Source organism: Ostrinia furnacalis, unplaced genomic scaffold (genome assembly GCF_004193835.3).
Source record: "Ostrinia furnacalis isolate ACB-3 unplaced genomic scaffold, ASM419383v2 OfSCF4792, whole genome shotgun sequence".
NCBI classification, from domain to species: Eukaryota; Metazoa; Arthropoda; class Insecta; order Lepidoptera; family Crambidae; genus Ostrinia; species Ostrinia furnacalis.
In genome coordinates, this window is record NW_021135031.1 from 53,242 (window position 1) to 80,474 (window position 27,233).

General features: G+C 39.3%; 1 protein-coding gene across 1 annotated transcript in view; it reads right to left on the reverse strand.

Annotated features, from left to right (window-relative positions):
* LOC114360020 (tau-tubulin kinase homolog Asator-like) overlaps nucleotides 1-18,575 on the reverse strand; it is a 47,118-nt gene extending 28,543 nt beyond the window's left edge. The window contains exons 1-2 of the mRNA XM_028314572.1: nucleotides 18,333-18,575; nucleotides 4,011-4,205 (exon numbers count right to left, since the gene is read on the reverse strand). Coding sequence (XP_028170373.1) covers nucleotides 4,011-4,066 — 56 coding nt within the window. The 5' untranslated portion in view covers nucleotides 4,067-4,205; nucleotides 18,333-18,575. The remainder of the gene's footprint in view (nucleotides 1-4,010; nucleotides 4,206-18,332) is intronic.
* Nucleotides 18,576-27,233: the final 8,658 nt, after the last annotated feature.

Consider the following 27,233-nt stretch of genomic DNA (forward strand, 5'->3'; position numbering starts at 1 on the left):
AAAAGCGAAGGTCGTTACCATTTTTTTGGCATTTTTTACCCAATCTAGTAATGAGTGGTACTATTTTTGGGAGGTTACATACATGTACTTGCTTTAAAACTAATTTAAAGTATCTATGGTCTAGTGGTCATTTCTCTCTATCGATCAGGAAGTACTGGGTTCTATCCCGTATATTGAAATTGATGGAAGATTTAATGAAGGCCACTGACAACGCCATTCTTGTGGGCGGAGTTTTGGGCCGACGCTGTGTAGGTTTGTTGTCGACACGACACACGATTGAAATGTTTTTCGAAACGTCGTTCGCGACTACATCATTCAAGTTCAAAAGCTTTCAAACCTATGAGGCAGTGAAAAAAACTGACAACAGCGTTCGTCACAAACGCCCGTATTCACAAACGATGCTTGCTTAAGTGAAGCAGCAAATGGAACGCACAGCGTTGAATAGAACTCTGTGTTGGTTCGTGTGTCACACTGTGCGTCCTCCACGCGCACTGTGAGACCAGACCTAATAGTAATGTTTGTGAATACGGGAGTAAGCATAGTGGCATTCAAAACTACGTAGGGGACCCAGATCCTGGCTACACAGGAGTTGCAGCGGTGGGAACGAGAGGTGGGAGGGAATAGTCCCGTTGCAGTAAGAGATATTGCACGAGCATTTTTAGTCGAATTGGCTGCAGCCTGTACATTAGGGAGGCAATAAAATTCTTAAATGATAAAAATCAATATCAGATATGGAAAAGAATACTTCAAAATAGTATTAATATGTAAATTTTATGGGAGGGTCGCATTGTGGAGGGCTATTAAGCAAGTGCTTACTACGGAGTAAAAAAACCGAAGTGAAAAAAGAAGTACTTTTGTGATTTTAAAGTTCGTTCGTTCGTTTCAGCCAAATGACGTCCACTGCTGGATAAAGGCCTCCCCCAAGGATTTCCACAACGACCGATCCTACGCTGCCCGCATCCAGGTGCTTCCCGCGACCTCCACCAAATCGGCGGTCCACCAAGTGGGAGTGTCTTTTGACAAGTTTGATTTATTTGCAACTATGATTGATCACCACAACTGGTTTAGCTAATCATCATCATCATCTCTATTGCAGGAGCATAAGCTGCACAACCCTCTCTAATTTACCAAAGGCAAGTGGGGATTGGGCAAGGAACTGACGGCCGATGGGGCAGTAAGGTTCTGGAATGAAGGCTGCATACCGAAAAACGCAGCGTGGGACGTCCACCCACAAGGTGGACCGACGACCTGATAAAGGTAGCAGGAAGGCGCTGGATGCAGGCCGCTACCAACCGTGCGATGTGGAAGTCATTGGGGGAGGCCTATGTTCAGCAGTGGACATCCTGTGGCTGAATTGATGATGATGATGATGATGAAGTGGGGATTAGGCCTAAGGTACACTGGCCAGATGGGTTAATGAGGCCTGATACTTATGTCCAGTGGACATCCTATTGCTGAAATGGTGATGATGAATAAAGATTTTTATTCTTGTTCACATTTTTACCCTGAATCAATTATAGGGTAAACATTATAAGTCTTAAATCTATCATTATATATCTTAAATCTAATTATGGTAGATGTGCTAAGGGCATCATTAAATAAATCATTTGTTAATGTATTTATTATAGGAAAACAAATAGCATTTCTACACTAATATTATAAAGAGGAAAGATTTGATTGTTTATTTGTATCGAATAGGCTCCAAACCAAAACTACGGGACCAATTGGAAAAAATATTTCAGTGTTAGAATCCTACATGACTTCTAATGAACATAGGCAGTACGAAATCCTCCAGAACAACTAGTAAGTTTATAAAAAACTGTAATTGAGTTTTATGGTGACACAGTAAATTTCTCAATCGTCTCTTTTAAAGCTCATTTAAAGCAAACTCGACAACATCACAACGACACAACTACCTGGACATGCATTACATCACCCCGCCCACGCGTTACCAATTTACTACACATTGTAGCTAATATACGATACAATGCCCTGTTTTTGTTTATCGTCAATTTAGAACTGCTTTGTTTAAAAATGTACAGACAATGTGACATCATTGTGAATACTTAGAACTATGTACAGTGCTTTAATAGTATACAGTTAGATTGTTATAATTAGTTAATTATTTAACTAGAATAAATAAGGAAACAGAGACAGTGCAGAAATAAAGGTTGAGAGATATCAAATCATTTATTTAGTACTTAGGCCCTTTCCAGGGCTTATACACGTCCCAAATATAGCTTGCCCTACCACCACTTCGGGACAACATATGGGCTGGTGCTGAGAAGAAGTGGCTGAAGAAACATTACATTAAACAGAAATAGAAAGATTAATGTGGTCTGATTCAATAAAACAGGCTTTTAGAAATGAAAAATTATAAAATAACTAATAAAATCCTATTTAACATTATAACTATTTACCTTCCACTGTACTCATCAGTGAAATACAGTTTGAAAGGCTTGACTAGACTAAAAACAAGCAAGTGGATTTAATAACTCTTCTTTGGCGCAGTCGGGTAAAAACGGGAAATTCCAAGAAAAGGAAATGTGGCTTTTCCCGAAAAACCCACGTTTCGTGAAGGCATTCGTCATAGTTTTCGCACTTTCAGGGAATTGGAATCCAATAAGAATTATAATTAACTAGATAGTTATTAAGGTCATTCTAAGATAAATAATTAAGTAATTAGCTCAAATAACAGTAATTTTCGGGAAAATATGATTTTATTACTTCGAAAAGCGATTCCCGAGGCTGTAATCAAATGTCAATTGACACAGTTATCGATTTAATTCCACGACATTTGAAATGTTGTTCCCGAAAAGGTTCACAGGGAGAGGTGCGCAAATTCATCCTTCATACGCTCATGCAGCGAACATTACGAGTTTTATTTAGAAAAATATTAATTTTAACACAAAAAAACCAACTAAAATTATCCAGTTTCGCGAGTAACAAAGACAGGAATAGATAACCGGCTAACGCAAATGCACTACGGCACGATGCAGATAGCACCGGTTACGTCACTCCGCAACGCAGCCGGGTTATACGGAAATGAGACAGACGTACGTCTCCTAACCCACCCACATATGATCGATTTTTACCAATTCACTGGCGAATTTATCACAATTAAACCATTTATCGGGCACATAAAACAAGCCGCACGCACAGGAAACACACCTACGTTTGTTATTCGAACGAAAAAGTCAAAACTTACCGTGAAAAATTTTATGTGTCGCCCCGTTTGACAGGGAATAAATTTAGAAACGCTGAAAACTCAGAGAAAATACACTGACCGCGCTGACTGTATAGCCGAATATAATTGTTACAACGTACAGAACACGCGAGAGACGTCATTTAGCGCATAGCGCAACATATTTCTCATGTTTTCCCGTGATTTTAGCGGAGAACTAGGATCGATCGCGGAGCCATGACAGATTCATTTTTCACTGAGTGAAGTGAGCGCCGGTCGCTCAGCTGACGGACGAACTTTTTTTTTAGTTTGACACGTGAAGTTCGCGCGGGTTTTANGGTTTGTTAAAGAGGTCGACGACCTTTGAGAAAGTAATTTGGTTTTTACAACCTGTGTGGTTGATAACTTTAAAATACTTTAATTGCATATCATTATCTAATCCGGTTAACAAATAAGGGACAGATTGTATTTATTCCACTAAAGTTACATTCATTGATTTGTAAGGTAAAGAGCGAAACTCTATCCTAGACAAGGCCCATCTCCACTATTTCTTAGAACGAACAAATAGAAAATAATTGAATCGAATACCAACGTTATGTTTTTGAGTACCTAAATCCAAAATTACTTAGCTACTTATGAAAAACAAAAAACATCACATCATAGGACTTTTATTAACTTTAAAAAAACCCTCTGGCGGTCAAAAATGGAACTAACGATTACCTTCTCTTACTTTCATGTTTATGTAACTTTAGCACTAACCAAACATGCTTTTAGGTATTATTCTAGTTTTTATGTAGGTTTTTCAACTACTTAAACCTAAACTTACCATGGTATATTCGGAGCCCAGTCCAGCTGAACCCGCCTTGGAGCGACTAGCGACATCTTTTGGCCTTTTCCGGCAGCCACAGTCAAAATTAAATTAGAATTTAAAGTTCATCCACTGCCTTCCCATTTGTGATATTTTTTATTAGCCTGATTTACTGCAAGTTACTAAGTTTACTATAAAATCTTCTGGTTACACCTGGAACAAAGAAAAATAACGTTAAAAAATAGTAATCGAAAAAGTTAACTTCCATAATAGACGAGTGACTTTTTTCAGCCGAATTAGTTTAATAACCACAAGATTATTGTAACTTGAAGGTTCTTATCTAAAATAAATATTGGCATTTAAAAAGATCCCGCTCTATGTGCGCTTAGAACTTTTAAACTAAGTGCAACGGATTTTGATGCAGTTTTCAATAATAGATAGAGTGATTCAAGATGAAAATTTATACATGCACACACATAGCACCCATGCGAAGCTTTGGCGCGTCACTTGTACCTTTTAATTAGCTACATACCTAAGTAGGTACCTACTCTTTTATGTTAATAGTCGTAGAATTAAAAGGTGACATTTACAACAATCGACCATTTAACAGTCTGCCAGTCTGTTGTATCTGGGACACAAAATAGACTTCGAACGTGTATTATGCGGTATTTCAGTATAAGTAGCCCTCGCTTCAGTAACCTCCTACGCTACACCAAAATAGAACGTCAAAACTGCAAATATGTTTCTACAAAGAGTTGTAGATTCATGAGAATAGCGAAAAGTTGTTGTATTCAATCGACAAATTGCTTATAATATGACTGTGAATGAATTAATGTACCCGCGACTTCGTACGCGTGAAAATAGTTTGAATAATATTTCCCGTATCGCAACATTTTTCTTTACTGCTCCTCCCCTATTGGCTGTAGGGTGATGTTTAGCCTAGTCTTCCTCGATAAATTGGCTATCCAACTCAAAAAAAATTTTTTTAAACCTGCCCAGTAGTTCCTGAGATTAAATTAACGCGTTCAAGAACAATCTCTTCAGCTTCTTCTTCTTCTTTTATTAATGGCGATGAACTTGTGTATTTTCGCAACAAGGCACACTGTATCTCTTCAGCTTACTAATATTAGTTAGTATAAATGACTATTGGAACAAATCCGTCACAACAAGGCATTACTTACTTAGTGGGAAGTCAAATCGGTGATATTTTTGAGTCAGTAGAAAGAAAGAGAAAAACAAATGAATGAATCATCTCATAACGATGAATCAATGTATTTATTGAATTATATCGTTCGTTCGTTTCAGCCAAATGACGTTCACTGCTGGACAAAGACCTCCCCATGGATTTCCACGACCGGTCCTACGTTGCCCGCATCCAGGCACTTCCTGAGACTTTCAACAGATCGTCGGTCCACCTAGTGGGAGGCCTGCCCACACTACTGTCTGAATTATACACCAGATTATTAAAAAGATGTAACTATACCATTCAACTACTTATTAACATTCAATAATTAAAATAGAGAACGTTAATTTGTAAGTTCTCGATGTGACTCAGACTACATCTTTCGTATCAAAATGTGTCACAAATATGAGTCACGTGAAGTTTCAGCCGAATAAAAAGCAATAAAAACATTGTATCACTATCAATGTCTAGACATGTTCGAGACACTTACACAAAGTAATGGTTGTAAATCCTGATGATTCACATCCGCAATTTTCTGAAATTGTGTCAAAGTGATTTTGCTGACAAAAAAGTGGTAGGCGTTGCCAATATCTAGAAAATATTAATATTTTCCAGTATCAGTAATCAAAAGTGATTCTCGTGCTCATAAATATTCGATTGAGATGAACAATGGAAATATTAACACCACAGATATGGATAAAACTAACGAGCACAAAACCTACTCGTAGGTTCTAATACTCTACGAACTTAATTGCTCGATCAGCTGTTAAAGTTTATTTATGGGCAGGTCGATACATTTAAGGAGATATGTTATATGTATAGTTAGATGTCTACGAGTATAACTATAACCTCAATGGAGATTAAAATTCAATCAATCAATATGTAGGAAACAAACGCTCGCGCCTAAATGAATGTTCGCAAAGCGTCATTCTTCGGGAGTATCCTCATTCTAGCATATTATTAAATCTCACAACACCTGTTATTTAACAAACAAACAATTAGGTTATGAAAACACGGTGTTTATCCAGGTATTAAGGCCGTGTTGTCCATAATATCTCTCATATATTTTAATGCATGTCCTAACAAACTTAGCCTTGCAATTGAACCGCAGACCTCGAGTGCGTGTACCATCATCTACTACGCTATAGTTTCGAAATAGATTGTTTACAAATCCGTACGTAAACAACTGCGTTTACGTTTCTAAAGGTAAGTGTTTTAGTGCACGAAGTGATGGGAAACATGCGTGTGAGTAAGCATTGAGGTGCTGATTTCAATATTTTCAATATGCTATGACATATTTACTTGACTCACGATATAGGAAAATAGAGTATTTAGATACTACACAATAAGCTAGAGGAAATGTAACAAGAACAAAACAGCGCAATGAGGGTATACTGTACCCTGTACCTATTTACGTTCGTTAGTTGGCGCCACTAGAGAGTTCGTTTGTTCGTTTCAGCTAAATGACGTCCAGTGCTGGATGAAGGATAGGAATAGTTAGTTCTAGTGGCTAAGACAGTTGGCGCCACTGTCTTAGCCACTAGAGGGTGACAGGACCTTACTCTACAGTGGCGGCAACTGGTGACAATGGTAACGCAGATTAAATACTAGAAGCATTAAATGGACTATTTGAAGCCCTACCCCTGGTACGCGTAACTTCATAACACTAGGTATGGCACATTTTACCTGATAGTAACTCTATAGCTATTTCCAATTCCATAAACTTTGTACAGCATTATGACTCTTTGACGTCACGACGTGCACGTCGTGTGTGCCCCGCCCACTTTTTACCAGTTTTGCGGGGCTATATCGGACTTTGGTTCTTCTTTTATCATCAATTTACTTAGAGATGAACAAACTTGACTTTCACTAGTTTTTTATTGGCGGTCAAGCTGTAGATCCTGGCTACACAGGAGTTGCAGCGGCGGGAACGAGAGGTGGGAATAGTCCCGTACAGAGGTGAATGTGAGTTGGAGGCCAAAACATAATTAATTTACGCTTTGTTTTGATACAGTCTGATGGAAAGTCAATGTACGCGTATATTCACATTAATCTCAACCTATTTACAAATGACAGTGAAATTCTGTTTGTTGTTTTGCAATTTATTGCCGAATCTATCTTTAGATGAAAGCGTTTCGTGGTGTTATTATTGTTCAAATCAAGAATTTGAGTACAACGACCAATTGGTAGAAGTATTTTCAGCTGTCTTTGATGACTTAGGACGTCCACGCAAAAGGTGGACCGACGACGACCTCATAAATGTAGCAGGAGCGATTGATTAGTACCGCTACCAACCGGTCATTATGGAAATCATTAGGGGAGGCTTATGTTCAGCAGTAGACGTCCTGTGGCTGAAATGATGATGATGATGATGATGAATAAAAAATATGTCTTAATTTACAGAAACCCGGAAAACTATCTCTAAATAAAATAGCTGTGAAGGTGAGAAAATGTCCACTTGTTACGAATTCATTATTTTCTATGTTCTGATGACATTGAACGTAATAATTTGTTCAAACGCAGCTTCCATGTTTATTTTTCGGTGACATAGTAAAATATTGGGGATTAGCAAGCCAAAATAGTATTTCAAGCAAATAGTTTGGCGATATGTTATTTGCGAAACATCATAGAAATAGAGTTTTTGTCTAACAATTGGATGCAGGAAGGTCATTTATTCTACCGCCAACTGTGCAACTATGAATACTGAAGTTCTTTGGTCACGTCTCTAGAAATGAAAACTCGATGGAGAGACTGGTAGTTCAGGGCCAGGTGGAATGCAAGAGAGCACGCGGTCAATCGCCAACTCACTAGATATACGCCATCACAAAGGCCACTGAGTCCACCATGGTCCAGTGTACTCGCGACGCCTCTAACCGTCAGAAATGGAAGCACATCGCCAGGAGAGCTACCCTCGAAGATGACATCGAAAACCCCACTGTGTACCTCTTCAGCGCAACTACGACCACGCTAACAAGAGTGCAGGACTAAGAAGAAGGTCATTTATTAATTTACTTGCTGTCAATTCAAATTACTGGACTGACCAAGTGAAATCAGCAGTGGGAGACGGCGTATGTGACTGCACTAGACAGTCTGCCAACAGAGAGAGATGGCGGGAGATCGTGCGGAGAGTTGTATCCACCTCTACAACCGATGTGAACAACGCCTCAACGTGACCACGACCGCTCTGCCTAGAGCGTAACGAATAAGAAGAAAATTCAAATTAAGGCCCTTTTCGGGGCATATACGTTCCAAAATTTGGAATAGCTTGCCCTACTACCACTTTGGGGTAACATATTGGCTGGTGCTGAAAAGTGGCTTTGCTTGCTGTTATGGTATGGGGTCATGTAGGATTTATGCATAAATGGAGATGGTGGTACACAACATCTTTTCTCTTGATTAAGGCTACATCTTTATCCAGCTCGCCACCGTATTCCACCAACTTTTACCTCCTACTTCAAAACCTAATAATCTAAGATAACTTGATGGTGTAACGGTCTGTCTTCTTGAAAAACTAATACATGGATTCAATTTAATTGAGTTGTTTACAAAAGATTGAAAATCCTTGAGAAGTTCGCAATAATTTGTCCATCTGAACATAAACGCTAGAATTACATAATTAAAATCTAATTCTAAACGTAACAGAATGTCGTGTTCGCGAATAGCACTTTAAATACAGTGGATTTTAATAGAGTAGCTTCACAGGCAGATATAGTTATTATACTTCTTTTTCTTGTCTAGATAGAGACAAAATTGGACTATTCCCACCTCTCGTTCCCACCGCTGCAACTCCTGTGTAGCCAGGATCTACAGCTTGACCGCCAATAAAAAACCAAACAGTGAAGGTCAAGTTTGTCCCGGGGAAAAGTTAAACTTTAGACCCGCAACGAAATTAATCAGAAGAACATAGGAGGAGTTCGAAGTTAAGGATCTCCAATGCAAAACGAATGACAGGCCATGGCGCACGACACAAAGAAGTTGTTGTTAAATAGCAAAAAAAAATTGGCAATCTTCTTCGAAAACTTCCGGATAAGTAGGGGGTCTTATTATGCAGTCTAATAAAGTTCGACAAATCCGATAGTCCGACACCGTCCTGCAAAGTATTTGTCTGAGTAATCAGTACCGCGGGTGCACTGACTGTATACAGCCTGAATTGTCATTCTCACTAAAATGTCTCTGGGGTGGTGGCGTAGTGAGGCGGGTCGTTACATTCCCTCTAATATGGTCGAGTGAAGCGATGGCTGGTTCACTCGTCATGTCTGTGAACAGGCGCTGCTTTCGGGGACTGGTCAATCCAAGTTATTCAAATTTATGTATGCGAGTCATTTCTACTAGTATCTTAATATGTAAGTCTAGATATTAGCACGTCACTACCTTGTTTAATATACCACGCAATCTTGTATACCCATCCATTCTTATAAGATACACCATACAAGAATGCATGGTAAATTCAGTGAACTGCTCCTGAATCGAATGTACCTACTACTACTATTTCTATTTATTTATATTAACCGGCAGACAGTGGTGACTGAGTTTGTTGCGGCGCTTCTTCTCAGCACTTGCCAAATGTTGGTCTCGAAGCGCTGGTAGGGTAAAAAGATTATGAGACATGTAGAGGCTCCTTAAGAGCAAAATGACGATTTGTAAGAACTATTTATTAGTCCAAACAAATAAAGAAATTTTGACTTTGACTTTTACTTTGAATGCATCATCAAGATAGAAGATGAGTGTGAATTCGTGCCCAAACCATTTGAAACTGAGCCCACTGCAAGCACTCGTCTCATTTATTGTCAAAAACAAAAAAACAGATGTTCAAAACTTTGTTATTGTTTCGCTGCAGGAAAATAAACTTTAACAGCCAATATCTTGAGATTCCACGCTACATTTCTGGTTTAACGAGCGTTTTAAATTAAAACAAACTGCACGACTTGTTAATGTATCGCGTCCAATTCAGCCAAAACGCATCGCTCCAACGCTAATACGAGGCCATTTTGGATTGGCGCCAAACGAACGTCAAAACGCGCGCGTTGCGAAGTGGGATCAAGTTTTGTAATTTATACTATTGATGCAAAATTATAATGCAAACTATTTAGATAAGTGCCTATTGCGATAGAAAATAGCACTTTAGATTAGAAGGTGTATTCTAGTTGTATAAATTGGCTGATAATAATATGGCTGCCAATTTACCAGCGGGTTGGCTGGGTTCAAAGTCAAGAGCGTTTTGGTATGATCATGATTAGAAAAGTACCACTTATATGATTAAATGTTGGCGTTTTCAGGTGTCTATTATTAATTTTGTGTTTAACACGTTGAGTGCGAAACCAGGTCTATAGACCTTGTGTACGTCTCGCTTACCGTGCGGCTAAGAAAATTATAGTCTTTCTTGTCGTGCGAAAGGCATAACTTCAATTGGGTCCGGTGTAGGAAAGTGATGAATATATATCTATGATGTATTCTTAAAATAGAATCCAATGATGTACCTACCTTAATACCAGGTTTTTAGACCTGGTACCGCACGGAAGTAATAAAATGTCTTCACAATGCGAAACCAGGTCGAAGCACCTTGTACCCTGCGCACCTGGTACCGCACCCCACGCTAGCTTCGTGCAGCCAGTGTTGCCTCGCATTCGTAAGAAACGCACATGTCGACATGGCGTCAAGAGAAACAAACAAAATCAAAACTGCAAATTGATTATAATTTAATTTGCTACACGATTTATTACTAATTTAAATAATGTTTTTCGTGACAAACATTGGAAGTTGTAACTAAATGTTATTAAATAATATGTTTTCTTTAAATATATCTTATTTAAGTATTTATGCACGTATGTCTTATTTATAGAATATTTAGACTAAATTATTAAAACATCTTTGTTTGTTACTTTTTTAAATTTTTATTAAAACTTAATTTAAACTATCGATATTTGTATTTCACATCCCTAGAATACCCACCAGACTTCCCTACTTCAGTGCGGCACAGGGTGCATAAGCCTTGTATTTTGAATATAGCTATAATTTTTATACTAAACAAGTTATTCACGAACGCCTTCAGGTGTATGTCAATAAATGCATTATTATTAATATTCAAAGAAAAAAAACACAATATCTATTAACATGAAGCCAAAAATAAAATTAATATATCTTAAATATTACAAGGTCTTTAAGCCTTGTGCCGCCACAATGTAAGTTTTAATACCAGGTTTACTGACCTTGTACCGAAGGAATGGAAAGTATTAGAAAGTTACTGCCGCAGCAAAGGTGTTAAGTCGTTTCGGGTAGTTGAGTTTTGTATAGCATGAGCAGGTGTACAGGGAAATCCAGAGTCACGGTTGTTGGTAACTCGCAACGCCTGAACAAATGAATAAATCATTTAATTTCATGGGGTATTCAATACGAGGTATGGGGAATGGACAATTTGGATTCCACCTGCCCATACTACGTCTTCCGGCCCGTGGTCGCCACTCGAGAACTTTTCTGCCCCAGCGGCCATCAGCTCTGGGAGCTATGTGGCCCACTGCCACTTAAGTTTGGCAATTCTGCGGGTTATGACAGTTATTTTTGGTTTTCCTACGGAAATATCGGTCGTTGTGGAAATCCCTCGGTCTTTATCCAGCAATGGACGCCATTTAGTTGAAACGAACGAAGTTACAGTTTACCCTTTTTGGTCTTAACCTACTGTAGTAGTATAGGTACCTACTTGGTATAGTCATAATACCTAGATGAAAACAAATTTACCGATCTCTGTAATAAGCAATTATCTTATATACGAGGCTAACACTATAATCCAGGCCTTTTCATGGCGAGAGTGAATGCACTTACAGGGCAGATATGTACCATCCTAGACTGCATCTCACTTAACATCAGGTGCGATTGCAGTCAAATACCTGCCTTGTTCTTCATGAAAAAATATGAGGAAAAATTGAAAGACGTCTATGCAACGAGTCCTTGTTATTTTTACACACAAATATACAACGCGTACAGCTTCTGCGAACTGGTGCTATATTTAGAACGTGTTTTGAAGGAGGTTACCAGGTGTAACATTACCAGGAGATTGTTAACGTTTGCAGATGCTCATGTATGATGAGAGAAGATATTGGCCAATATATCCGCATTTGGACGACATTAGAATATTTTATTTACAAAATAATGAGCCAGAACAGAACACACACAATAATAGTCTAGCTAGGTAGGGAAAACTACTATCATGTGTGCGAAATTACGAGTCAACATATTCATTTCAACGCAATTTCCACTCCCAAGACACAAGCTATTAAAGAAATTATGGTGTTAAAAAACAAACTAAATAGTTTCCGTGGAGTCTTTTGTTTCGACAAACGTAGAATATCACGCTGCTTGATCGGACGACCTGTGGTTTTTGAAGTGGCCTGGCCACTTGCCGAGGTGATGATGAATGATTAGATACTCAAACTTGCCTGCTGCTCCCAAAAGCTGGCCCTAGGCCCTTGACCTATATGATAAGGACCCCACGCACAGAATTTGCCTCGGATTGTATAGTTAAGCCATGTATTCATTAGGCAACATTTGTTGATAAACACTGTTTATAAACTGTTCATAAACAATGTTTCATAATGTTTCATCATCTCTGTAAACAGTTTATAAACAGCCCATAAACATAGGTGATGAAACATAGTTTATGATACATGTTGCCGTGCTCCCCGCTATGAGTGGAGAGAGAAGTGTGGACGGCCAAGTTTCAGAAACCTGTGTTTATGGTAAACTTGTTTCACACTAGTCATTTAAACAGTTTAACAACAAATGTTGCCTAATGAATACATGGCTATACGCCATTGTTGTTTGGTCTCAAATTCAACGAGCTGCACAGTTGCAGATGTCAAACAATTTTGGATAGACACTAACCAGCAAGAGACAGGTGGCTATCGCAAAAGATACGCCATGCCTACTGCCTAATAACATACCTATCAAAGAAGATTTCTGTCTACCATCTGTCTCATCAGCATATAAACAATCTTCTAATAAATTAGACTCGCATGCAGAATTTTGGCATACACCGAACACGTGAGAGTGCAATGTACGTACAAACAAGTATTTTTGTCTCGTAATGTTTATTATGATGAGCGTGACATCTCAGAGTTATGATGATGACGTAGCAAATTATTGTTTATTTATACTCTTGATCTTCGAAAATATTCCTACTGTGGCGACTTAAATCAGACTAGTGGTAGTTTTCACCCAACAGATGGCGCTGACATATACATTCACCGCCGCGCCTACAAACCTGAATCACGGTATCAGAGTTTACTGCCCTCCTGACTAGTATAAAACCAAGATGGTTAACAACCGGACCTTGGTCCCTGAGCACAACTCCCGCTTGGAAGAAAGCAATTGCACCTTGTGGTTAAAAAAAACTCTTAATCCTTCAAGGCCCGCGAATCTAGACACAATAGATAACAGGGCCGGATCTACCTATGGGCTGATTGGGCTGCAGCCCAGGGCCCCGGGGTTACAAGGGGCCCCCGTCGGTCGGTTTATGGACGATATTTTTACGTGACAACGTCATAAGAAGTTTCAGCCCAGGTAGGGTTGCCAGGTTCAAAAATACAAAAGCCGGACTCGGTGCTTAATTTGGCCGGACATTTAACCCTAAAAGCCGGACACGCCTTTTTTTCATGTCATGCTCATCATAGGTGATTACTTACTATCAACTATCATCTTCAAATCGGTAGCCCAACATTCCGCGTACGTGTGCTTTTGACTGGGCGCGGCAGCCACAAAAAGCCTAACAAAAACCGGACAGGCCGGACAATGGGATTTTTGGCTGGACAAGTCCCTAAAAAGCCAAACATGTCCGGCTAAAGCCGGACACCTGGCAATCCTAAGCCCAGGGCCCCACAAATTCACGATCCGGCCCTGAAGATAATCAATTGTTATGGCATTAATGTATGCCGTCTGGGACTCAAGCGGTTAAAACTCATTTATTTTTGCAAGTAAGCTTTTAAAAAGCGCTTTTACACGTCCCAGTATTAACCCTACCACTGCTTGGAGACAATAGTCAAATGGGCCAGAGAATGGCCTCAGCACTGGCCCATCTGGCCCAGAGAAGAAGCAGCGCAAGAAACTCAGCCACTATTGATTGGTTAATCATCAAACAAATCTCACAGTACCCGAATAAACGGAAAGACAAATAAAATTGTAACATATTAGCTGACTGTTTACACTGTGTAGTGGTGGAAGCAGATCTCAGAACCGTTCAAAAACCTCATAATAACTTCTTGAATAAACAATCATTTATCCACGAACACGTAGGCAAATAAATCTCTATAATCTCGCAGTAGACTCTCTCGTCTGACATTGACCTTGGGGGTACATAGACGCCATTTTTTACCGCCAAGAATACGCGGGATAAATCTTTTTTCTTAGGCAAAGGCGTTAAGTTTCGTGCCAAAGCAAAACTTTTAATTTTGGGTTGACTAAATGTTTTGCTGACAGATGGTGTTATTTGAGACTGAATCTTCAAAGCACTTTTACTACTACTACTTCTATTATTACCGCATTCTAAGTCCGACATTTTACTCTGAAATTATAAGTGGGTACGATAGGACCACGCCCACTCTTCCCATGGATGTCGTAAAAGGGTTCGTTTCAGCCGAAAGACGTCCACTGCTGGACAAAGGCCTCGCCCAAGGATTTTCACAAAGACCGGTCCTGCGCCGCTCGCATCCAGGCACCTCCCGCGACCTTCACCAGATCGTCGGTCCACCTAGTGGGAGGGCTGCCCACGCTACGTCTTCCGGCTCGTGGTCGCCACTCAAGAACTTTCCTGTCCCCAGCGGCCATCAGCTCTACAAGCGGCGTAAAAGGGTACTAAGAGACAAATATGCGAACATCAGGCCTCATTAACCTTCTGGCCAGCGTGAGGAGTGTAGGACAAATCTACCATGTGCCTCTGGTAAATTAGACAGGCTCGTGCTCCTGTAGTAGAGGCTAAATCATTGTATTAAATTGCAATTTATGAATAAATAAATAAATAAATGATGATGATGAACATATGGTAGGGAATTACCTGACGATAAGCGATCCCTTGGGGGAGGTTTTTGTCCAACAATGGCCGTCATTTGGCTGAAACGAACGAAAGCGAACCCTACATCATTCCAAAAGCTGATTTTATAGTCAATCGTTTAAAATGTAGACAATAATGTCTTAAATCGTTTAGCAATGCGTCATCAGCTCAACATTCTTCCTGAAAATGACACAAACTGACTCACCCCACAAAGAAAAATCCCGGAAATTGAGTCAAACGGATTCGTTACCCCCGATTTTTTATGATTCCCACAAATGTTGTCTCCTCATTTAGGGTTATTCACTTTAAGACCTAACAAAGATTGTGTTACGTACATTTTCTTAATTCACTGGTGAATAAGCCTCCAAGATTCCAAGAAATCCTATGTTCCATTCACGGAAGAGACACATAAATTCAAAAATATCTTTATGTAACTTAGTTCGTCCCAATTTGGATAGGACATTGCAGATAATAATATGTTTTCGGGCTTGAATATAAAACTGTATGCTTACCAGATTTGAAAGACTTTTATGTTTTCTCTCTAATTAATGATCAGGAAGTACTTCTTCCGTCATGTGTTGTTCACAAAGTGTCAGACGTTATGGCAATTGGCAAATCTCTCTTTGGAATGTTCAATATCCCTTTTCCGTTTCGCCAACTCTTAAATTTTCTTCTTTAGTCTTATGTAGGTACTCACAATCATAATGAAATTGCTTCAAGAAAATCCAAATTTAAGATTTCTTAAGGAATATCTAATTACTAAGTTATGGTGCGTTGACGTTCTGTGAACTTCTGTGTGACGTCACACCGTGCTACACTTTGCAACGTAGTAACATAACGAGTCCCTATTTTTGAGCTATGGCACATTCTATTAAAGCAGGATATTGATTTTGGAGTTAGCCATTTTAAATAAGGCACCTTCTTCTTCCATTATACAGTGTGAGTCACGTTAAAGTGTACATATGAAAATAGATGAAACTAGACCTATTTTTATCGACAAAAAAGAGGTCAAAAAATTTTTGAGATTTTTTTTAAATTTTTTATAGAATTTTTTTTCTTCAAATTACTTATCTTGAACTTCGAATTCCTCCTATGTTCTTCTGAATATTCGTTGCGGGTCCGGGACAAACTTGACCTTTACTGGTTGGGTTTTTATTGACAGTCAAGTTAGATCCTGGCTACACAGGAGACTTGCAGCGGTAGGAACGAGAGGTGGGAATAGGCCCTTGAAAGTGGTCAAACAAGATCTTCAAAATCCATCCATTTACTTCATTATTTTTCTTCAAAAGAAACTCCTGCGATCCAAAACACGTTACGTCACTAATTAGAATTAGAATAGTATCTCAATGACCTACACTGTGGCCTAGATATTGCTCTATTTATAATCGTTCGTTGAACTATCGGCAGGCGATGGACGCCAAATCCGTTATGGCAGGCTGTCAATGAAATGTAACACCCGCGTCAATTACTTATTCTGTGCCCGCGTGTGATGATACGGTATTGTTTTTCATATTTACATTTTCAGTAATTTTTGAGATTAATAAAAATGGTGAAGGTCGCGCGAATCGCCTTCTTAACCGCTTCTGTGGTCTAGTGGTTAGACCACCTGCTTCAGACGCAGAGGTCCCGGGTTCGATTCCCAGTGGGGGCAGAATTTTCTGTTCGGTTTGGTTGGTGGTAGGGCTTGTTCCAAGTCCGCCTGGCTAGCTACCACCATCTTACCTAAGTCTGTCGCCATAACAACAATGTTAACAAACAGCATTGTTGTGTTCCGGCAGTTAAAGATAGCCAGTTCCTCTGTGGTTGAGGATTCCGGGTGAAGCTCGCTTCCACCTTCGGCCTGATCATCACTTACCATCAGGATGAGATACAGGCCAAGAGCTTCCTCATTGTGGAAATAAATAAATAAATAAAAAGCTACAACAGTCGCGCAGATTAGTACTCACTGGCGCATCTGCATGACAAGGACGGTCATGCAATTGGTACCATATAGCTCACCCGTGCTAACATCTTTCATCTTCGAATCATCCCCGGGTGCCAACCTATGCTACGCCGCCACTGCCCGAAGGTGTAAAAACTCTCAGTATATTTTACTTTCCCCTTGATCTCGCATACTTTGGATATCAATCGATCCCTGGGGGTTGATGTAGACAATTTTGGGTCTCCAGCTCCATGAATCAAAACCATCATAAATGGCTTTTCTCCCAAGCTCTCAAAATTATTATTTTGGGTCTAATAAAGATCTTGTATTTAGAATTCCTTTTCCTTAGATTTCCATAGGCAGGGTACTCACCTGTCATGTATCACATAACGTAGCATGTAACGTAACCAACCTTCAAGTGAGTACGGCTCGTCCATGGTCATTGCGTATCTGGCTGCGAGCTCATGGGTCCTACTGCCAGCCGCCTTTGTGCTCGCAGTGATACCGCCACTCGGCGGGTCGCTGCGATCTCCCTGCGAACCACGCGCGAGCAGCTCGCAGCGGGCTCGTGCCTATGTACTCACTTGATACAGTATCTGATACATTACATGCTACACGGCTAGACGAGTACCCTGCTATAGGTACTCAAATCTGGTTGCTATAAATCTCATCACGTGTTCTGTCAAGAGGATTTCAACAAAACAATACGCGATATCCATATTTACGTTGGTCGAGCCCCGAAACGTGGCCAAATCGAAACAATCGGGACAAGAGAGCAGCAAAACATTGAACCCAATCCAAGAAATGGTGTATTTTGGGAGAATTTTTACACGCTTTCAATTTTACCTGCGTTTTCGTCTGTGGGCGTTTCTGAAAATGTATAGAGTAATTCCGACACAAAGACTTTTATTTGATACATCATTTTACGATAATGTTTATTTCATAATCTTAGTGACTGAGAAGTTGCATTTAGAGAAGCAACTTATGCCCGTTTTCACCATCAATTCCTAATTTTTAAGTGACCCCTATGAAAACAAAATTCCTGTTAAAAAGTGTCACTTAAAAATAGGGATTGATGGTGAAAACGGGCATTAGTCTTGATGGATCACAAAAATTAGGAATCACACAATACTTAGCGTTGAACTTGTAGCTAAGTATTTCAGACTAACAAGGGGATAGGAGACAGTATGAGACACTCACCAATCAATTTAACCATAAAAGTAGCCATGGACATGTGACCACATGGATGCACCTGAACCGTGTTACCGCACCAACCTCACAATAATGTTACATAACTCTAGTAATAGTCCTAAGATCACCATCTAAACTAAACGCCACTCACTGCTCATTAACGATACACACACCACAGATTCTCAGCATCATTATCAACCGATAAATATTTAAAGGTAAACAATCGTTCTGCCAAGAGCGAAGCGCCTTAGTACGTGCTGAGAGACGAACTGGCACCAGATTAACTCGTTTAGCACGGCGACATGCGTCATTGGATTGCTTAAATAAATCGGTTGATTCGGTCATTATTAATCATTAAATTCACTGCTTATTTGTAGTCTTAATGGTAACATCTTTGGCCATATTCAGTTGCCATTTTATCATCATCACCAGGTCATTCAGTCTTCACTACAGAAGGATGACAGACCAAAGGATTTTTTTTATCCACAACGAGGAAGCTCTTGGCCTGTATCTCACCTGATGGTAAGTGATGATCAGGCCAAAGGTGGAAGAGAGCTTCACCCGGAATCCTCAACCACGGGGGAACTGGCTATCTTACCTCTAACTGCCGGACCACAACAATGCTGTTAACATTGTTGTTATGGCGACAGACTTAGGTAAGATGGTGGTAGCTAGCCAGGCGGACTTAGAACAAGCCCTACCACCAACCAAACCGAACAGAAAAATCTGCCCCCACTGGGAATCGAACCCGGGACCTCTGCGTCTGAAGCAGCTGGTCTTACCACTAGACCACAGAGGCAGTTAGGATTTCGCCTCTCAACGCTGCAGCGCTGGCCAATCGTTTTGGGGAGGTCTATGCGCATATTTCTGCCTTGACGAGAAGAATCATTTATCCCAATTGAATCTTTTCAGAAGAAAATAATTAACTGTGAGAATGTAAACTAATGTCGAAGGAAGCAAGAACAAATCCTCCGATTGCAAGCTATAGAAAAAACTAAAAACTACTCAACCAAATTAAACCAAAATTTTATGGGACCAAATGGCAACTTATTCCGTATCGATGAAAACAAGAATCACGTAAATCGGTTCAGAAATCTCGGCGTAATCGAATTGAGAACCTCCTCCTTTTGTTGAAGTCGGTTAACAAGAAGAGTTCAAAATCAAATAATTTCGTAGAGCTCTTACGATCTGCTTGAAATCAAATGCCTAAGTTTATTACCTCCATTAATCAGCACTGAACTGGCCACAACGTATCTCTTGCCAAGTCTCTCGAGTTTTTCACAAAGAAGAGAGAAAATTCCTAAATACTTTATAAAAACTATCTTTATTAATAGACGTTTAAAAATATCACAGATTTTTTTAATCAGTTGTTAGAGTTTTAATAGGATTTCAAATTGATCCCAGAGGAGAGACTCAGAGGTCCTAGGTTCGATTTCCAGTTTTAGCAAAAGTTGGAGGTAGATAATAAATAAGATAGCCAGTTCTTCTGTGATCGAGGATTCGGGGTAAATCTCGGCTGATCATTACTTTCCATCAGGTGAGGCATTCAAGAGCTGTTGACATTTTTTTATGCATAACAAGCCTAGGCAGGTATTTGAAAACAATCGCACCAGGTGTTAAATGAGATGCAGTCTAGGATGGTACATCTGCGCTGTAAGTGCCTATTCACTCTCGCTTTGAAAAGGCCCGCATAGTGATCGGGAAAGACAGCAGCAGGCTGCGAATTCCAGTCCCTAGCTGTTTGCATTATAAGAGTTATCGAAACGCTTAGTGCGAGCTGGTGGAATGTCGACAATGTAGGGATGGTACTCTAACCTGCGTCTGGTTCCCCGGTGATGGAAGGCTGGTGAAATTAGGTAGTGAAATTCCTTCGAACATTCTCCAAGTGTAACTTGTAGAAGTGAGTAAAAGAAACAATATCTTGTGCAATCTTTTCGTAATTCGTTAGAACCTCGTATCTTCTTTTAACCTCGATTTGTTAATTAAACATTCTGTTACTAAGGAAAACATCGAAGACTTTGATCGACGCTAAAAAATGCATTACACATTGTGTTTAAATTATTTTCTCGTAATAATAAACATCTGCAATATTGCATCTGGTCTCAACGTACGATTAATGAAGCATTTCAGTTTGTGTAGAAATGATTAAAGAGGATTCTTTGAATGAAATAGGTAGCAACGAAAAACTTTACATAAGTAGATTTTGCTTAATGATTTTGTATTGGCACTTAATTTTAGAACTGTTTCAAAGCCTCTACTGCGCTATAACTAACCACACTTTTAAAACTTTTCACAAAAACGCGCCAATTTTGACAAGTGGCCATGTCCCATCGCTAAAACTTTTTATCAAAAGCGCGCGAATTTTGACACGTTAAGCTGCCATATTTGTATCCCCACGCTAAGTTATCAATGTTGATTTAGTCGATTTTCTCCTGATGGGAACATGTAAGACAAAAATAAAATTTCCAATATTACAGACCTTCTAGAGCAGATGCCGCGAAAACTATACAATTTATAGAAAAACTTGACTGTCTCATCTGTAGCAAATTGAATATGCTTTTTTTGGTTCATAGTAGTCATGTCACTAGGACGCATAGTTTCCGAAGATTAAGCGAAAAACCGAAAAGTGGCACCTTTAAACCCCCCTCTCCCTGCCGGCTCAAGGGCTAAGGGCGGGGACTTTTGCTATGTTCACCTCCTAACTAGTCTAAATAAAGTCCTGAAGTCAGAAATTGTGTTCTACAGTTTTCCATCTATAATGCTTTATTGACTGGACTAACCGGTTTGTACAAGAATACCATTTGAAAAATAAATTACGGGTTAAACAAACTCAGTTAACTAACACGTTAATCGTGACAGTCGACACCCAATCTGCATACTTTAGGAATACATAAATCAGAAGTGTCAAAATAACAGATTTTTACTAATTGCGCAAAAAACAAATCAACAGCGAATTGTTAATTAAATTGTTAACCTTCAAAACGGATAGACCGAATTTGATAGGACTTTTACTGGCAGACAGCTTATTTTATAGTACAGCGTAATTTAATGTTACATACTTTTTTAAAGCGTAATTAATTAAGATTCAGCACAAAAATTGGGACCTAAATCCATGACACCAAAATCGACAATGGCGCGGGCAGAAGCTAGAGTTTAAAACAAATAAGTCCTTGCCAAAACAAAAGGAGGTCTGCCTTGTTTTAACATTAGTGACGTAGTCTGTACGAAATCGAAAGGAATGCTTCAACGGGAGATCGACTCGAACGGGTTTTGCTATCTTGCGATGGCCGCTTTTAGCGGGTGAAAGCTGCAATTTTCTAAGGAAACAATCGTTGGTGAGCGCTAAACTATGAAACTATCCGAGGAAACGTCTGGCCATAAAACTATACAATATAGGCGCGTGCGAGCGTACGCAGAATGCAGGCTCATTTTATAGTTGCGGCGGTATCGGTGTTCATCAGAGATCGTGTTTACATCGCTGTGCATGTTTAACTAAATACTGGTCAAGTTCGAGTCGGCTCACAATGACGCGTCACAATTCGTAAACATCACATGGATATTTCGTCATATCTGCTGACAGACAGCGGAAGTATAATTATTAAAAAGGGTACGCAACCTTAACAAAAAACAAATAAAATAAAATACCTGTTAAATTCAATAAACATTAACTTAGGGTCGGTAGAGATCATTGTAATGAATGCCTTCCCAAAAAGGATGTAAGTACGTGACCCCAATATTACAAACGGTCACGTATTATTTGTACTAAAGATAATTGATAAGTGGCTTCAATAGCAGATTAACAAATAAGGGCTTGCAAAACTAACCCAATTTGCGGTTCAAGCGATTGGTTCTGCCTTGACCAAGATTAGTTTTTACCACAGTTTTTCTGTTTCCAAATCAAATACTGGCAAATTAATGTATCTCTATTCTTTCGTTTCAATTAACTTAAAAGCGTAAAAGTAGATCAAGTATTTTATAACTTTTGGTAAAGAGTAGATTGGACCTTGGAGTAAGTTCTTTCTGTGTCCTTTTATTACAAAATATATGCAAGGGAGACCTATCATTTCTCAATTATTTCAGAATAGTTTAGAGTCTAAACTCTTTTCTTTTGAGCCTAGTTTTGGAAGCAGAAAGCGTGCCAAAAATTTTATGTGACATACCGACACACCCACGCGAGCGAAGCCGGGGGCAATCGCTAGTTACAAATATGGTGGCCTAGATAACTATGGAGTTCGGACTTAATTTAGATACCAGATTCTTTGCTGACAAATATTATCTTCGGAGAATAATGACACGATTAATTCTGATAAGCATTAGGGTCATTCCATGACAAATGTTACCGAGGGTTAAAAACTAAATATGTTCTTTTCGCATTAAATCTGATGAATTTTAAAAGTAAACATTCCAAATTATAATGTGCAACAAAAAAAATCTGCAAGAAACAAGTAATTTTTAAGTTATTAGTCTTCAAAGTCTATACTTAAGTCAACTGTCTGAATGATCATTTTCTCTCTAATTATTGGTAATACGATTAAAAAAAAACTATCAATCTGTGAAACGTTTTGCCACTAAGTATATGATTTGAGGGTATTTATCATAGTATTGGTAGATAGCGCCATAGTCCCAAAAAATTGATAATCATCAAGTTTTAAGTGTGTTTTCTTGTTATTTCGGCGATGTAACACCCGAAACAAAAAAACAGGTATTTGTTTTATTATTGTACCTTACACATGGGTTAGGATAACAATATTTGGTAAAAGTAAGGTCATGGTAGTAATGATTTCAAATACTAACTAATATCTGAGCATAATACTAATTTAGTATGTTTCTTTCTTGATTAAAAACTGTAACACCCGAAACGTTTCGGGTATTACATTTTTATTAATATGTCGATAATGTGTGTATATTGCTTGGAGAAGTCAAAAAGTATTACTGTGAGTGTCCTTCGACCTCCCACTAGCGCTGACGTCGGAAAAGGAGTCATATTTCTCTATTTAAGATATTTTTGAAAAGTCGACTTAACACTAAAATTAAGGTATTGCTAAAAAGTCTCTATGTTTGACATTTCCATTAAATATCGTAATTAGAAATTAAAGTAATGCTATTTCAAGCCAAAAACAATGGAAAAAGCTATATTCTGAGGAAAAATTAAACTTGAACTTTGTATATTTTTTAAGAAAAGGTGCTTCGTAATTTCAAACCAGAATTCGCTCTATTTGTGTTTATTTGTTGTACTCCTTATTTTGTAGTACCTGGAGACTAATAAAACACCGATTTTATCGATAAAACGCGTTGCATTTTCGTACTCGTAACACCCGAAACAGAACCATTGTAACACCCGAAACAAAGAAAAAAATTATAAAAAAATAGTAAAACGTTTTATGTAACAGTGATTGTATGTTACATGGTTTGCAAATTTCATACATTAGAAGTCCTGNGTCACATAGTGGACAAGTGCTTGTTTAAGCTGCTGTGTCCAGTGAAGGCTCGAACTAAGATGCGCATTTTGATCCTACTCAGTCCTATGATCTGCTTAGAGCATTCTCGGTCATAGGCTTTTATAAGAGCTTTGGAATGAGTTAATCCTAGCGTGTCTGACCATGCCTTAAAGGATTTGTTTAAATAGATGTTCTCCAGGGTCATTCGAGCGAGACTTTTGCGAATGCCACAAAAGACTTCTGGACCATATTGTGTTCTCTCCGCTCCCGCTCTGGCCAGTTCGTCGGCATTTTCACTGTCCACGATTCCCGCGTGACCTGGAACCCATCTCAGCGTTACTCTGTTACGTTTTCCTAGGATATTCAGTCGACTCATGCAGTTTTCTACCAACTTTCAGGTGATTAAGTTGAAGTTTAAGGCCATCAGCGTGGCCTGACTGTCTGAGTTAATGTAAATTATGTGGCTGGCTCCATACACGCCAAAGCCTACGTTAGGGCCCATTTTTGACCCATCAGTAAACCATATAACAGAAGAACTAACTATAATATTTATTCTTTAATGCCATATAAATTGGTACACAAGGCGAACTTAATGCCGTTGATATACTAATAATTGATTGAATAACTTAATATAGAAATAGTTAATCAAGTACATTATTCAAGTTACTGCTTGGTCTAGTAAATAATTGATCGCGAGAGGCGTCGGTCCCTCTTGCTGTCAAGAAAAAAATACCCGCCGTCGTCTGGCAGATAACCCACACTATTGGACTATACTTTAAGCGAATCACTCACACAGAGATTGGAAAATATGTCTCGGAATGCAAATGGGAACCACAACCTCTGGAAGGCAACAAAGTACCTCCCTCAGTTCAAGTTCAGTTGTGCGCTGCTCGTTGAATTCGCGGACTCACCTCTACACAACACAATCTCCCGCCATTCTAGGTGCTGTGCTGCCAAACCTTCCCATTGTGATTTGAGAGGGCTCATTTTGCATCTTTTCGTATGCTGCTTCTGGATATCTTTGTACTTGACTATCTGAGGATTTGACCGCCATGTTTCCGCTTACCCTCCTCAAGTTCAAAGTAGAAGATTGATTCCTACTACGCCAATTGAGGACGAAAGACGCAGGAGGACAAAGTGACTGACATAGCCCACAGAATCGCTAAAATCAAGTGGCAGTGGGCGGGGCTCATATCTCGTAGAGCTGATGGCCGCTGGGGCAGTAAAGTTTTTGAGTGGCGACCACGAGCCGGAAGACGTAGCGTGAGCAGGCCTCCCACTAGGTGGACCGATGATTTGGGGAAGGTCGCAGGAAGTGCCTGGATGCGAGCGGCGCAGGACGTTTTTCGGCTGAAACGAAAGAACTAACGCTAAGAGAGATGGCTAAGCTAAATAAATAGCGAAAATGGACCCTCGCAAAGCACTTGCATTTAATCTGATCACCATAAAGTCCATGGTCTTGACAATGACCACACTGAGTGAGAAGAACCTCGCAAGTCTCTTAACTTTGGAAATGATCCATAAGGCTGGCAAGTCGCCTAACGAATTCTCTTATCGCTCAATTAATCTGACATTTGTATTGTTAGAATTATGGAAAAGGATCATTCTTGCTCGTTTATTCCCTTGCCTAAGTATGACCCATGTAATATAGTATACCCGACCATTTTTGGCAGAAACCATACCAACCACAATCAATACAATGTTTGGAAAAGAAAGAATCCTGTACGTCTGCATTCGCTGCGGCTTCAGCTGGGTTTATCATAAAGGACTACTCTATGAAATTAAAACGTACCTTCTAGCACACTTCTACTACCTGCTGATGGATTCTTATCTCAGTGACAGATAGTTTTCAAACTCGGTGACAAAATCTTCTCTTTTTAGCTGCAGAGCTGGAGTACCCCAGGACTCTGTACTTGGTCCGATACTCTATAACATCTACTATAGTCTGGTCCGTGAGCACGTAGAATTTTGTCCAAAGACCCCTAGCTACCCATCCTTAATATCCTTATCGCTCGCGCGTAATTATATTGCTATCGCGTTCGCACACTCACTGCGGGTGTCAGTCGCACAGTCGCGACAGCAATATAATTACGCGCGAACGATAAGGATGGGTAGCTAGGGGTCATTGTACAAAATTCTACGTGCTCACGGACCGGGCTCTAGTAAAGTAGCCCAGACACCAGAAAGCTGCGGCATTCCTCAAATGTAACTGTGATCTTAAAGTGACTAGACTGTTGCAATGTCAGCTGCTTGGCTGACCAAGTGGCGTATGTAATTAAGCCTCGAAGTCTCACCATATTATCATTTAAGACGTGAAACTTATCCTCCGGCCAATCTAGACCTCGACACATTGCTGTAATCAACCTGCATTAAAATCCTGGACCGTAGGATGACATGGAAAGACCATAAATATAAATAAAACAGAACTGAATATAATATTCCACCGACAGTCAGCTAATCCAACATTAACTATGTGCATCCAAAGAGCTCAAAAATACATGTTAAGGGTACTTTTATCGTCACATTGGTTGGTACGCTCGCCTTTAGGAAATACACGAGAACCTGATCTCAGCTAAACCCGCTATCCAAATATCAAAGTATCTATGATCAATTATAAGCTAATTTACTAGGGTAAACCACTGCTTTAGTGGCTCAAACCCCAACCAACTGCAAATCACCCGATTAGTCTTGACGACAGATACTAAAAAAGCAGATTAAAAAAAAAACCTAATGAACAAAGGTCAAACAAGGTCACGCCGCCGACGCCGCCGCCGCCGAGGTCAAAAAGTCGGCGCGCCGCCGCCGGCCAATTTTATATCGGCGCCCACCTCTAATCAAGATATACCGCTTAGTTTAAAAGTTATTATGTTTTCTTTACAATAAGTAATTGGAAGAAAAAATATTCTATAAAAAATTAAAAAAAAATCTCAAAAATTTTTTGACCTCTTTTTTGTCGATAAAAATAGGTCTAGTTTCATCTATTTTCATATGTACACTTTAACGTGACTCACACTGTATAGGTTGTAACATACTGAAACCACAAGCTTTCAGACGTTAAGGCATTTGGCAATCTTGAACTNGGACTTACCTCATTTGATTTGAATGACCAAAATGATTTCAATACCTTTTTTCCACCCAAATCGTGGTATCACAACAATTTATTAGTCGAAAATATTTGTTATTTTTTCATTTCGATATTTTTTCACAAATATACGACCTAAATGTCAATGTGACAGAGCCCACAAAGTTATGGACGCTAGTTGGCGCTGTAATCGTGCACAGAGCCAATAGCCTGACCAGGAACATAAAAACCCTCGCCATGTTGCGGAAAATTAATGGTACTAATTTCTTTTAATGGCAACAGTAACTGAAAACTTCATTGACATGTCAAAGTGTAAACAAACTTTATTTTAAATGTGCGCAATTGATTTTGTGAATTAAATTGCTAAAATCTTTTTATAGTCGTGAAAGA